We start from the raw sequence: 14,127 nt of genomic DNA on the forward strand, positions 1-14,127 counted from the left end.
TGTTGCTTGAGCTTTTCTCGTGGTGGAACACAAGATTTCAGCATGCACAACAAAGGAAAAAAGGGCACAGTTCATTCCAGATGATGTTTTGAACACTAAAAGGTTCATCTGGATGGAACATGTGACTGAGGCAGCCGTTGTGGTTATACAACTGTTATGTTGACTTCTTTCCAGATGTGAGGATTTTCATGCTCAACTTGTTGTTGAATGTAAAAGAAAACACTTGAACGCAGAGTGTTGTTACACTGCAGTGTCAGCAACACTGTGGTATAACTGACAAAAAGTCTCACCAGGATGGGGTTATAACCCAAGATCTTCAGATGGCGAATCTTCACTGCTAAGGGCCCGCGGGGATTTGATGTACCATAGCAAAACCCAGAAAGTGGCGCACAAATTACTGCAGTTCTAGAAGATAAAGAAAAGGCTTTGTCAGCTCTAAAAAAGAAATTTGAATTTACGTGCAGACATGTTACACCAGACATGATGAAGGTTCGTCAGAAAAACAACAGACGACAAAAAATGCATCTTGAATGGTTTGTACTTCTGAATCTTTTGACAAATAATTACCAAATATCTACTCAGAGTGATTTCATTCTTTTTTTTTTTTATCTGTTACTGGATTTAGTTTTGATCAATCTATTAAATGTACATTTTTGTTTATTTCACAATGACCGAAGATCAGAAGGCTTGTGTGATACAAGCAACAAGTTATATACTACAAAACCTTATATCTGATAATTTTTTCGTACATTATTGATCTTATTAGGATCACAATTGTAAAATACAGCAGCAATGCCATTTACAATAGATTTTTTTTAAAAACACTTGATAACTAATTTGAAACAGAACAGCTAAAAAACTGACAATGTGCTTATTTGTTGCAAAGTTGTTGTTGTTTTTTTAAACGCACAGTCAGTTTAAAATCAAGACTCATCTACACTTTGTCGCCTGTCCAGTTCTGGAAAAAGTAATTTGACATTTGTGGCCATGACATACGTCAGTGCCCGGCATTGCCAGAAAAGAAAACCCGCAACATCCGTTCCATCTGCTGTCAAAGCAAACAGACATCATCAAATGTGTCATGGACCAATTAAATTAGGTGAAAAAACTGCAAGTAAAGTATTGCTGAAGCTTGCTGAAAGATTGAGCTTGGTGATGCTCTGAGAGCAAAGTGATGCTCATATCTTACCTCTGACTGCTCTCTGCTGGAGAGAACACTCCTCCTTCACAGCTGCTCTCTTCACTCAGAGATGTTTGGTTTGGCAGAGCTTTAGTTATCACACCATCTGAGAGTCAACACACAAAGTTGCTGGCTTGCATCACAGTTTCACACCAAGATTAAGTTAAATTGTGTAAAACAAACAGATGTATGCCACAAATAACACAACAAAATGAAAACACATTTATTGTCGTAATCAAAAATAAGAAACTTTTGATTCTTGTTTCTTTTTTAAATTACGTCTCTGTACCTAGAAGGTAGAAATCCTCCACTACCACCATTTCCTGGAGAACTGCGTCTGCCTGGTCCCTCACCACACTCTGCAGGCTCTGTGAAAACCACGGGTTGGTTGCTAAGGTTGGTGTGGGATCTCCCAGGACAGATGGGGGGACAGTCAGGGGACAAGGGAGAGGAGGACGGTCAAGACGAAGGCACAAGTCCACTGTCCGAAACACTTGCTCCTGTTTATGGAGAAATTTTGATGCTGAAGAGAAAAAGGAGGTTGTGATGAATGAAATTCAAAAATCCAAGTCCCAATAAATGCATGTGAATGCATGTGAGTTCAGCATCTTACGTGCACTCTGAAACTGCTCAATTGAACTACTCTGCAGGAGTTGCTCCAGTGGTGCCGAGGGGAAGTGACCCAGTAGACACAGAGAGTAAACAGATTTTAAAAGGTTGAATGCAGATATCTTAGGCAGGTAGGAGTCCAGAACCTGGCAGAGACTATCCAGGAACCTGGAGCAGGAAGTCAAAACACAGCACAAAATATCAAACCTTGCATTTTTATCCAGTAACTGTAAACCTTATTGAACTACAAAAAAGATACAAGTTATCAGCAGACAGCCTTTGAATGATGGAGAAATATAAATGACCTACTGTTCTTTGTGGTGCTGCAGATCATAGTTAAGAGAAGAGTACACTCTCAGTACACAGAGGAGGTCTTTAAGTGTCAGGACATCTGGGAAAGAGATCACCCTCTTGGCATATGCCTCCATTAAGGCTCCAGGACAGAAGTTGAGGCTCTCAAACACAGACAGGAAGAGATGCACCTGAACAGAAAGAAGAGGAGCCCAAGAAATAATTTAACCAACTAAACAGCAAGGATATAAGATACATCACAAATCATATATCATATACTAGATACCCAGCTGCAAAACAATTATAAGGACATTATAAACAAGACAGAACATTCATCTGAAGTCATGTGTTCATAAAGTAGATTATGGAGGATCTTGAACATTTCATAATGAGGGGTCAGAAGACAGCTTTCTGTTGCAGCACCTGTTTGTTGGTCCATATATCGAGTGTGGAGGTAACATAGTCTGAAATGCACGTGAGCAGATTTAAGTCTCTGTAGCGCAGCTCTTTACATGAGTGCAGCACTGACAGCAATCTGCCAAAAGGGATTCCATTGAGATTTTCTACCAGAGAGGACAGATGTGAAAAGAGGGACAGCACATTTAGAATAACACTAAAAAGTCTTTTCTTTTCTGTACAGTTGATAGTATTACAATGCTGTAAATTACTCTATTATTATGAAATATATGTTTTAGTTTTAGGTCTGATATGTCTTATACCTGTGATCTTCTTCGTACAGACATCCATCAGTGGTTTGGAGTAGAAGCCCATTGTAGCCATAGTAGTGATCATGTACTGGGTGTTGGGAAGGGTGAACTGGTCTGTCATTGATAAAGCCTTTTTCTGGAGGAGTACATGTAAAAAGAAAATCAATGATATGATCAAATATATGGATACAAAATGTGGGCAAAACCAAAACATCTCATGAACCGACCTCTAGCTTCTTTTTTAGGTCCAGCGGGGCATCCTTTCCCAGCATACGCATCATGGTCTGGAGAGACAGAACTTTCTTTATCCTGGGAAGTTTGGCCTCGACAACCACCCTAGGACAGAGTCACAACAGAGAGGGTGAATGCATCAAAAAACAAGGTGGCAACTTTGAAATCAGAAGGAAGTATTGATATTTCCGAGGAAGGTTTTCAAAATTTTTCAGCTCGATGACTCTTTGATGAGTGATACCTCATGGCATCCTTCATGGCACTGGCATTGGGGCTGCTCTCCATGTGTTCCAGACAGGAGGCCAAAATAGACAGGCTTTTCTCATCAAATTCATTTAGTTTCTCCTGTTAATGGACATTAAAACACATTTGGATGAATAAAAATGCAAATATATTGCCTGTAAGAAAATCATCTTTGCATATTGATCTTTCGCTGCTTACCTGGGAGGTCCGGAGCAAAGTCTGGACCACACGGCTACGTTGAGGCACACCCAGATTGATGATGCTCAGGAGAGCATAAGCCACATCCTCACTGCGCATGTGAACTACATTCTTTGTGGCTGATTGTAGTAACAACTCAAATCCAGGGTGCTCAAACATCAGCTGCATTTCATAAGTCCGCTGCTCATCTGACATCTTCTTGGTGGTGGACCACATGTGGGTCAGGCAGTTGCTGATCTGTCGAACTGTACATGCGTATTGGCAGGTGAGGTCCAACACGTCTGATGGGGACGCACACTTCTTCACTTTGTCAGAGAAATAGTCTGCCCTATGTATATTTTCTGAGGAGGTCTCAGCAGGTATTGCTGAATCAATCAGCGGAATGGAGAGAACTTCTTTCTCTTTGCTCTGAATATTATCCTGAGAATAAAACTTAACTAAACTGACCTGGGATGGCCGACTTTGCCTTGTGGCCCAAATGTGAGATAAGAGACTGGGACAAGATGTATGTTGGACAGGCACAGTCGTGAGAAACCTGCTCTGTGTCCATGAAGACCTGCGGCTGCAGAGGCGCAGGGCCAACCTCATGACCTCCTCTGCCACCCAGACAGACATTATTCTGGATTATTTCCAAGACTGAAAATGGAAGTCTGCCTCTTGTAGATAAGATAGCTCAGCTGTTCCCTTGCATGAAGCTTCACAAAATACTGCAAATGGAGTCAAATAATGTTGAATATAACTCAGCTACTCTTTGACTGCTTTAAAAGTCTCTAAGTAATGACAAAAACAAGCACTGTGACTGAGCTGTCAACAAGGTCAGCAAACTGCTTCCGGCTGCTGCTAGTTACATTAGCTAAAACAAGCTAAGCGATGCCGCCTGGGTTATGGCTCTAAGATTAACATACCTGCGGAGATGTTACATATGTCACTGACTACTACAGGTAACACCTGGTCCACAAAAAAATCGTTTGAAAATGAGAAAGGAGAGCACAATACGGTCGGAAGTTGACGAGCTCTCTCACCGACAACACGCCTGTTCGTACTCTGTGCGCCGCCATATTGTTTCCCCCGTCAGCACGGCACACTGTGAAACCGTGAAAATAAACATATTACAAATATAATCAAGAATCAGTGGTGTCAGGTATTTTATTAACATAAAAATATAACGCATACGATGTGTGTGGGCTGTTGAGAAAAGCGTCACACTGACCCTGTTTATAACACGTCTTAATATTTTTTGCTGTGTTTCCGACCCGGACTTAAATAAGCGGTACATCTTCAGTTGCTTAGCAACCAACGCTACAGGGAGAAAGATGGCAAAATTTGTGCTCGCTGGTAAAGTTTGATTTCTCTTTTTTTTTTAAACTCTTTTTAAACTTGAGCTGCATAGTTTGACCTAGACAAAAACCTATACTTTTTCTAATTCCTGAATTTGCACACCTGCACAGGCAGAGCAGACTGTCCTCATCTGGCCAAAGCTGAGCTTTTAGCAGACGCCCTTCAGGGATCTCTGCCAAACTTCACAGTCCACAAGATCTTCATCCGCCCGGAAGACTGGAGGGTGACCTTAATTCTTTACAGTTGATTTAATTTATAAACCGTTTGTGTTTTAGTAATTTTAATTGTTCATTAATCAACAGGAATGGCTGGACTCCACCTGCAAAAGGCATGGCTGGAAACACGATGAGTCCCCTCTGGTTTGGAGGGAGCTGGTGGACCGAGGGGGCAAAGGGATGCTCTTAGGGGGCTTCAGTGATTTCCTTGAGCACTGCCAGGTGGGCATTGATTCATGAGTACCGACTTCAAGCCCAGCTCTTAAAAATGTCACAAATAACCTGTTGTGTAGGAGTACTACAGCATCTCGTCGGACATGACCTCAGAGATGATGCTGAGTGTTGCAGCAGAAAATCTCCAGACCAAGTTGAGCCAAGCTGTGGAGGAGCTGCGTCACGCCAGCTTCATCAAACCCCTCCACATATGGATCAGCAGGTGGGTTCGTCTGAAAGAAACTCAACGAATTGCAAATTTGTGGAACTGTTTTTCATCTGACGGATAATTTGTTAATTCCTCCGTGTCCCGTCAGTGCTCTCAGCCCTGCCTGTCCCCTCCTGATCCCCAATCTGCTCTCTGCTGAGGTGTTCCCCCACGATGCTGCAATCAGCCTCCACCTACTGGACGTGGATGGGGATGAGGAGGGATTGGAGGGGCTGAGGATGGAGACAGAGGACCTTGCGCTGCCTCTGCTCCACCAGGTATAGATCTTTTCAAACACCCCCACCACCCCCCATATTTCAATGAGATTGGAAGGAAAATAAGGCCAACTCTATATTTATCCACAGGTGAAGATTTACACAGATCTGGAGCAAGCTTTCCACGAGGCAGATGTCATCCTCCTGTTGGATGAAAGCTTGTCTGATGGCAATAATACAGAGAATGAGAGTAAGGAGGAAAAGAAGAAGAAAATAAAGAACATCTCAGACCGCTACAGAGAATATGGACAGCTGATTGACTCCAGAGCCAACAAGGAGGTAAAGGTGATTGTGTCCGGTGATTCCTTTGTCAACTTGAGGTGTTCACTTCTTGTGGATTATATCCACTCCATTGACAGAAACCAATTTGTCACCATGGCAACTCAACTGGAAAATGAAGCCAAGGCCATAATTGCAAAGAAGCTGAGAGTTAAGCCATCAGGTAGCTTCTGCTAATCATTTGGCATAGACCTCCAGTGCACTCCACTGCATTCATTCACAAATTCTATTCTTCCTCTCTAGATATTACAGATGTCATAGTCTGGGGCAACATCAGCGGTAGTTTCTACATTGACATGCAGAGGGCAAAGGTTTTCAATTATGATGGACCAATTAAAGGACCAGCTTCCTTTTCCCAGTCACTGTTTGACATTTTCCATGACAGGTTTGTTACAATTACAAAAGTGACAGATTATTTTTGTGTGTGCCTTAAACCAGAGTAATATTATTTCTTTCATATACTGTATTCTCTGCATTGATTAACTCCACTGAACGTGCACTTACGCAGGCTAAACAAACATAGAACTGATAAGGTCTGAGGCAGCTCCACCATTATGGTACAAAACTGCAAAACTCTACCCTGCAGTGACTTCAGTGTGCGCTGTGTTGATTGCACAATGTCATCTGACCCTGAAATCTGCCTGCTCTAAAAACATCTTGTGCTGGGACATTCCAAAAAGCCAATAATCTCCCTTTCTTCCAGGAAATGGTTGGAAACAGACTTTCAATACTTGGTACGATGCCAGCGTGCAGCCGTGGCTTCAAAGATTTGCCAAGCAGCTTCCATGTCAGCTGCAAATGGGATCCTCACCGTCCTACAAGTGTGGAATGGAAGCTGCACTCCAGACAAGCTCATCTCGCTGGGGGTTTTAGGCCCAGGTGGACACAGCAAAGCATGTGTGCAACAAAGCAGCCGGGTTCAATTTCAAATCCATATTTTTGCTGTAATATCGACTGATCAGTTTTGAAATGGGATTGTTTTTGGCTACTTACAGGCTACGACAATCTCACAGATGGTGTAGTCCTCTCAGTTCCAGTTACATTCAAAGATGGTAAATGGTCCGAGCTGTTTGATGTGACTGTTGGTGACGAGCTGAAAGAGAGACTTCAGCACTCTGCTGATGAACTCAGACAGGTTTGTCAAACTGCATAAGTCATATTGCACAGCATACATTGCTATAGCTCCAATTTTCAAAAAAATTTCTGCGTAACAGTTGATTTTCTTTTTCAGGAGAAAGAACTTGGATCAGAGAGTTGATGCTACAAAGACTATAAAGTTTAGAAATAAATGGTCAAAGGAAATCATCCAAATAAAGTTTGTTTCAGTTTGTTCTTTTATTCTCTTCGTTTCACATGTGGAGTTGCAGTTTTGTTTTACCAGTTTCATGACAATAAATCTTTTCTGCTTTGTGAAACTCATCCACAGCTGTTAATTTTTTTAGATGTAAAAGATCAAACTGAGTACTTTATGGAAAAAGGAGAAATTAGAAAATATATTCCTTTTTTAAAATTGTACAGTTGAGTAAGTGCCTTTCTTTATATAGTTCAAGAAGCCATATTTTAAGCATAAAACACACTACAACCATACACAAACTAGTCTGTTAATATCCTCGAAATCTGATGTTATCGCTTGCCGCCCATTTACAGTTTGGTTGTCTTTGACGAATGAGGACACGTCAAAAATTGTCTTGCCCTCGTTGAAAATTAAATATCAAACAAAATAAGCGTAATGGGCTCTTTTAACCTGACACATCCAAGGAGACTTTTTCTCACAAATTGTGCAGTACTTTGTCAGTTGACAAGGAGAACTTGAACAGAGTGCTGTTTTTACATGCAGAATATACACGTTCCTTTTTAGCATTTCTACACTATACACAAGGAGGCAATGACTGAAAAAGGAAAGATTAGTACAAATACAATGCACTACAACAAGTAGGGAAACGGACACATAGTCTGCTATAGTCAGTTTGTACAACCCACCCCTGAGATTTGGATGCTGAGTGGTTTGCAAAAGCAAAAATGGGCCATACAGTCGATTATAGTGCTAGATTCTTTTTGTCATGTCAGCAATTCTCCCCAGCAGCGGCCAGATACATAGGGAATAGTTGAAGTATTACGTCTCTTCAAAAACTGAAAATAATATCTGGTAAAATAACATTCTTTTGAAAATTGAGCTCAAATATTGATTATGGTAAATACATGCGTGATTCATGGCATGCATGGACTTGTTGTGGTAGAAAGGAGGTTATTTTGTAAAAATACATATCACTGTGATGACTATACATGTATACAGCTCCAGAGTAAACCCAGTAATGTGACCCGATTACGAGACAGATATATGAAATCAAATTGTATTCACTGCTATAAATAAAAATGAGGCATCAATTACAAAGATGAAATTCAGGAATAGTTCAGTTATCTTGCCACAGCAAAGTCACTTATGTGTGTGGGTAAAGATCTACTTGTCAACATCCAACAACGTCAAAAGATTGAGTTTTCCATTTCCAGGCAACAAGTGAAAGACCACTAACGACTGACTGCTGCTGTCTAAGATGTAGAGACCAGAGAGGTACAAAAAAAAGTTGAATACTTTAGTTTCAGTCCAATACAGAATTTCTTTTTTTTAACCTGGACGTTCATGGTGCCATCTTTAAAACACTTATCATTTAATCACTATCTGAAGGGATAAAATTTACTTTCAAACTCCGTCTCAGCTCACCGATAAAATTTCATTATCTGAGAATTAAATTAAATAATTTATGGTATATATTAATAGTTATGTAATCCAACATTTCAACTTTTCATCACACGACTTATACAAACCTCTGCTTCTGAACCAAAACAAGGTTGAAGGGTTGAGCTCTTAGCCAAAGAATAAAATAAAGGCATCATTATTCTGATGCATGACTGCAATGATGGACGAACCATCAACACCCAGAGCCCTGATACAGGATGCCATCCAGCCTCTGACAATAATGATGTCTCTTTAACTCTTAACCTAAGCTCTACCTTGAACCGGCTCTCACTTTTCACAATACCATTAACTCAACACAGTATTAAGTCACAACAAACTCTACTGTAAATACATTACTATGATTTCTGCTCCAGTAATTGTCAAAGTGTTCAGTCATTTGACACCTGACAGTAGCTGGTGCTCCTGATTATGTGACGGTCCTGGACTAGAAACAGCTCATGTAAGACTGAACAGTCGACTGTAAGAATGTGAAAACAGAATGGACCAATTAATCTCAATCATCTGCAACACTAACGACAACCAAAAGCATTATATTCTTTGATAAATGTTTTATAGCAGTGTGTATGGAAATAATGTAGTACTCACATACAAATTAAACTAAACAGTTGAAGGTGAGGACAGGGGGAGGCAAGAGGAAAGCTATGACTGTGGTTGATGTTGAGGAGACGGGGGTGTGTCTGGAGCTCCTCCCACCAGCTGTCTGTCAGAGCTGAGGTCCAGCTCCTCAGCCACCTGCTCCAGTTCACTTTGGTCCAGAAGCTCAAAGTCCTCGTCCTCAGTCGGAACTAGTGTGTCGTCGGGCATCTCCTCGCCAGTGCCGCTTTCTGTTGTAACCGCCTCCTCGTTGAGTTCCTCATCAGACTCCAGAGCCCCTATTGTAGTGACTGTAGTGTTAGCGGTGGTGTCGGCGGGCTGGCTCGAGGTCTCCAGGGCGCTCGGTGGGGTTTCAGTGGGAAGGAACTCAGCCAGGGAGGGGTCCTCGCTGGCCTCACTGGAGCGCAGCAAGGCTGACAGAGTGTTCTGCACCACAGTAGAGATGGCTGTACTCACAATTTCTTCGCTCAGGGCCTCCAGGGACTGCTGTGCACCCTGGGTTACAGCAGCTACCTTCTCCTCTCCTCCCTGCGCCCCTGCTTCCTGCCCTGAACCTGCCGCAGGCAACAAGCCCTCTTCAACCCCTGGTGGTCGTCCGTGTCCGTTGAAGTGTGTGTTAACAAAGTGAAGCGGGGACGCAAGGTGCTGGATAAGGAGGCTGGCCGGGCTCAGCGGTTCTCCCTCTGACTGAGCACAAGCCTGGGCTCCCTCAACCTGGCCAGGAGCTCGCAGAGGAAAGTGGAGCAGGTTGTGCTCAATGGACGGGAACTCCTCAACAGAGGGAAACTCAGGGAGATCCCGAAGATAGGACTCCTCTGGGTCGCTGTGCAAACTCTGCTGGTCCAGGTCTAGCACCAGAGATAAAACATCAAAAAAATGAAGACGATGTTAGCAGTGTGATTAAGAATACCGGGGAGGAACCCACAAGAACTGAAAAACATGCAGACAGGTTTTATTTTACTTTGGCTGCAATTCAGCATCGTGATTCAGCAACAGTAAACTCACATCAGCAGAACCTCCTTTATCGTCACTAAATGAAAAAACTAAGACAGGAATTTATCCAACATTTACCTTCAGAGACATCAGTGAGCTGGGGGGTGGTTGCTCTGGACACTGAGAACCCTCCACTCTCCAAGATGGATGCCTCTTCATCCGACAACTCTGAGTCTGTTATAGCCATCGCCAGCGCTGTCGTCTTCACATCCACCTAAGCAAAACACAAACGAACAAACAAACCCCTCAAAATAAACCAAAAAACCAATTCAGTGTTAAAGTTGAATCACAAGATATACAACTGTATTATCATAAGTGCACCCTGACAATAGTTTACATTTATATTCTTAAGGTAGCACTCTTCAGGCCGCTCTGCAGGCCTGACTTCATTTCACAGACTCAGTAAATGTATGTTTGCACTACATGATACATTTATTACACAACAATTCAGAGCTCCTCATGTGGGTTGTGTTTGTGTGTCCATACCGTTGGAGCAAAACAAGACAGTTCTTCCTCACTCTCACTCTCAGTTTCAGCTCTTGGCTCGTCACCTTCCTCCAACTCTTTCTTCACCTCTGTTGAAAACAAGTATAATATTATGCCACCCTGCAGTAAGAAGGCAAAAAGAGCTGAATCGAAAAAAGGAATGACTTAGTTTTGTATCACACCTTAAAAAAGTGAGGGGTAGTGAATGTGCAATACTGTTCAGGAGACATGGAATCTATGAACAAATTGAATTGGTATTCACACTTCCTTGATAAACAAAGTGTGCCCATTTACACACTTATGTAACAGCTGATGATACAAAAACTATTATTCTTTCAGTGTTAGTGAGTGGTTTGTCTCTGAGGTTTAATTTGAGAAGTCTAAAGAGGTTCAAAATTCAAACTCCTGATGTAACAGTTCTTCATTACATGTTTAAGTGTTGTATTGATGTCACAAGCATGTGTGTGCACCACACTTTGCACTGAAATCTATAGCCGTGAGGTGTGACAGTAGTACCCACTCCTCTTGTCGTGTTTACGGTGCTCGGTTTGCCCCTTCATGCTGTAGTCCAGTTTCATCAAGATTGGCTCCAAGCCTGTGTACATCCTCTGGATCAGTTCATGGTACACTACCAGCGGCCACAGCAGAACACTCAGGACTGAGCAGACGAAAAAACACAATTAGGTTAACAGTTTCCGCTCTTCACAGCTGACAAAATGCGATGCGTCAAATTTTAAAACATAGATTCAAATTCAAGGCCTTGTGCAGCAGTTTCTTTCTAAGTCAGCGCAAAGATACTCACCTATAATATAGGAGATCATTATTCCTGGTACATAATGTCCAACCACAGCAAGTACAAAGCAGCCACTGCACATCATCACACAAAACTGGGGCACAGAACAAATAAGAGCAATTAGGCAACCACAGCTTCAGGCTGCCATGGATACAAGATGAGGAAGTGAAAAAGTGGCATATGTACATTGGGGTCTATTTATGTTTGTGTATGTCAACCAGAAAGAGTTCCTTTAACTTCAGCACCCGCACTTTGTGTCAGCCGCAATGTTAGCAAAGTTTACTTTAACTTACTGAGTAATGGCCCAATAAACCCACATTGTTCAGATTTAAACTCTAGACAGAGAATGAAATGTATATACTTTAACAGTATGTACCTTGCCATGGTTCTGTCGTTTGTACTGCAGCATCTCCTGGAGGTACAGACAGTAGGTCAGGTAGCTCTCAGCCAGGTGGTGGCTGAGCTCAGGAATGCTGAGCAAACGGTGCTCACCACTCAAAGTTCCACTGCGTACAAACAAGATGACACACACAAAGACAGAAGAGAGTGCCAAAATCAACACTGAACAAACAGCTGTTGGGGAGCATGTTTTAGATTGTACGACAGTGACTCAGAGAGGAAGGGGAGGGTGTGATAATCATGTTATGACAATGGAGGGAGGGAGGCACGCACGCACACACACACGTGGACAAACACAACTGCATTGGTATCCCAACATTAGGTGGTGTCGCATTTCACATAAGCTCTTTCTTTGGGTGACCAATAAAGTGCTGTCATAAATGAAATTATTGTGTTTGTCATGTCTGTGAAAGTTCTCAGCCATCCAGGTCATCTTAGTCTTGGAGTGTTTAGTGGGAAGCAGCCGGACTTCTTTATCGTGTTTGAAAAACAAACAAGGCAAAAATGTGTTTGTCATGCACACATGATACACACCTTTGTACAGGCTGAGGCTCTACATGTTGAACTGCCATAAAAGAAAAACACAATTACAAAGTGATAAGACATTTTTCAAAATTACTGCAGAACCATAAAGAGTGAACAGGATCTGGAATAAGAGACAAAACTTGAAGAACAGATTTAAATGACTTTCTTACCAGTAATGATGGGCAGCTTGGGCTTCCATCTCTCCAGAAGCATCAGCCCCAGCAGGGACACACTCAGCAGGAAGAGAGGCCGCAGGGAGGTGGAGGACAGGAGCCTGGAGACAAACATGACAACAGCCAACACTCATAATCACATTTAATAAAGTTAGACAGCAGAGAGTATGGAGCTGTCACTGACAGCTGATTAACAAGGCCTGGGACTGTCAGCATGACACGAATGTTTGTTAGGACTGATCTCAACAAAAGACTCCAGATAACTGGGATCCGTTTTTAATAACACCTTTGTGTGTTTTTCCGACATCGTTTCGTGCCTGATGACAAATTAGCCGTGCTGAAATTTGGGGTTGAAAGTGTTAGCTTTCACGGCTAAAGGATTAGCTAACGTAGCTTGACATTCACTCGTAATATCGGCGCTGTTAGCCAGTTAGCTAGCTAGCTAGCTAACGATCCACTTCCATGTAGTCCGACGGAGCCGTCGGAGAGCTGACACCGGGACGAGGAGGACTCTAACGGGGGTTACCAGAATAAGGTGTTGAGCGTCAGGGCGACGGAGATGCTGCACAGCGGCCTCTCCCAGACCAGCAGCCGCTGCAGCCACAGCAGCGGGGACTCATACTGCCAAAGCCAGCCCTGGAGGCGCTCCCGCAGGCGGACGAGCTCCGGGTTTCCGTCCCCGCAGGCCTGCTCCGCCGTCCCGGCGGGGAAGAGAGCCTCCAGGCCGACCGAAGAGGAGGAAACCGAGGGGCGTCTTCTGGCCTCCTCTCCGCTCGCCATGTTTTCCCCCCACTTTGTTGTGTTGTTTTGGAGATCACGGGGTGTGCGGAGGGACCTCCGTCAAGTCCTACACACGCAGGAACAAACACGACATCCGGTACTGGCCTTCCAAAATAAAAGAGCCCGCTAAAACGGTTTCATTTACGGCGCGCTGTTTTACTTTAAATCCCGATCAATCAAACACATGCAGCTTTAAAAACACGTCCACATTAAAATGTATTATCACACAAAACCGGTGCTTTTTTTTTTAACTTCACACAAGCAACAATTACTTTGTACATATCCTCCACTTCCGTGTTCTTCTTAGCGATTTCCGCTAACTTGATGCACAGAGATGGGCGGACGGATCAGCAGGCCCGTCATGGATGAGGAAAAAACAAGAGTCACGTGTTTCCTTGTTTACTGTGTGGAGCTGATGGGGTTAAAGCCCCAGCGTAGCACCGTGTGGTTACAAAGTCTGCTGCAACAAGGCTGCATGCAGGAAACACACTGTGTCATTGCTTACCACTGATGTTGGTTTATTTTGTAGAAACCCGTACAGCTGCTGATGTTGGCTTTATCCTATCCCACGTTATATTCTTCTATGGGGTGCATAAAACAAAACAGCTCCTGATATCAGTGATTCACACAGATATTTACTGC

The 14,127-nt window shown here is 42.9% G+C and overlaps 3 protein-coding genes across 3 annotated transcripts; 1 reads left to right on the top strand and 2 right to left on the bottom strand.

The window, feature by feature from the left end:
- Nucleotides 1-1,494: 1,494 nt before the first annotated feature.
- Nucleotides 1,495-4,487, bottom strand: fastkd2 (FAST kinase domains 2). Its single transcript, XM_029523405.1, has 8 exons — nt 3,460-4,487; nt 3,260-3,363; nt 3,015-3,123; nt 2,800-2,923; nt 2,504-2,643; nt 2,099-2,271; nt 1,794-1,957; nt 1,495-1,680 (listed from the first exon to the last, which is right to left on the bottom strand). The coding sequence occupies exons 1-8, from the start codon at nt 4,072-4,074 to the stop codon at nt 1,640-1,642; spliced, it is 1,470 nt and encodes a 489-aa protein (XP_029379265.1). The 5' UTR covers nt 4,075-4,487; the 3' UTR covers nt 1,495-1,639.
- Nucleotides 4,488-4,772: 285 nt separating this feature from the next.
- mdh1b (malate dehydrogenase 1B, NAD (soluble)) lies at nt 4,773-7,245 on the top strand. The gene is made up of 10 exons (XM_029513543.1): nt 4,773-4,794; nt 4,908-5,020; nt 5,100-5,234; nt 5,306-5,448; nt 5,543-5,711; nt 5,799-6,150; nt 6,231-6,372; nt 6,691-6,866; nt 6,983-7,122; nt 7,219-7,245. The coding sequence occupies exons 1-10, from the start codon at nt 4,773-4,775 to the stop codon at nt 7,243-7,245; spliced, it is 1,419 nt and encodes a 472-aa protein (XP_029369403.1).
- A 53-nt stretch (nt 7,246-7,298) lies between these two features.
- On the bottom strand, nt 7,299-13,570 carry retreg2 (reticulophagy regulator family member 2). The gene is made up of 9 exons (XM_029517448.1): nt 13,232-13,570; nt 12,703-12,806; nt 12,542-12,572; nt 11,985-12,114; nt 11,618-11,702; nt 11,336-11,473; nt 10,816-10,904; nt 10,408-10,543; nt 7,299-10,184 (listed from the first exon to the last, which is right to left on the bottom strand). The coding sequence occupies exons 1-9, from the start codon at nt 13,483-13,485 to the stop codon at nt 9,382-9,384; spliced, it is 1,770 nt and encodes a 589-aa protein (XP_029373308.1). The 5' UTR covers nt 13,486-13,570; the 3' UTR covers nt 7,299-9,381.
- Nucleotides 13,571-14,127: the final 557 nt, after the last annotated feature.

The sequence above is a fragment of the Echeneis naucrates genome, chromosome 2 (assembly GCF_900963305.1).
Source record: "Echeneis naucrates chromosome 2, fEcheNa1.1, whole genome shotgun sequence".
Lineage (NCBI taxonomy): Eukaryota > Metazoa > Chordata > Actinopteri > Carangiformes > Echeneidae > Echeneis > Echeneis naucrates.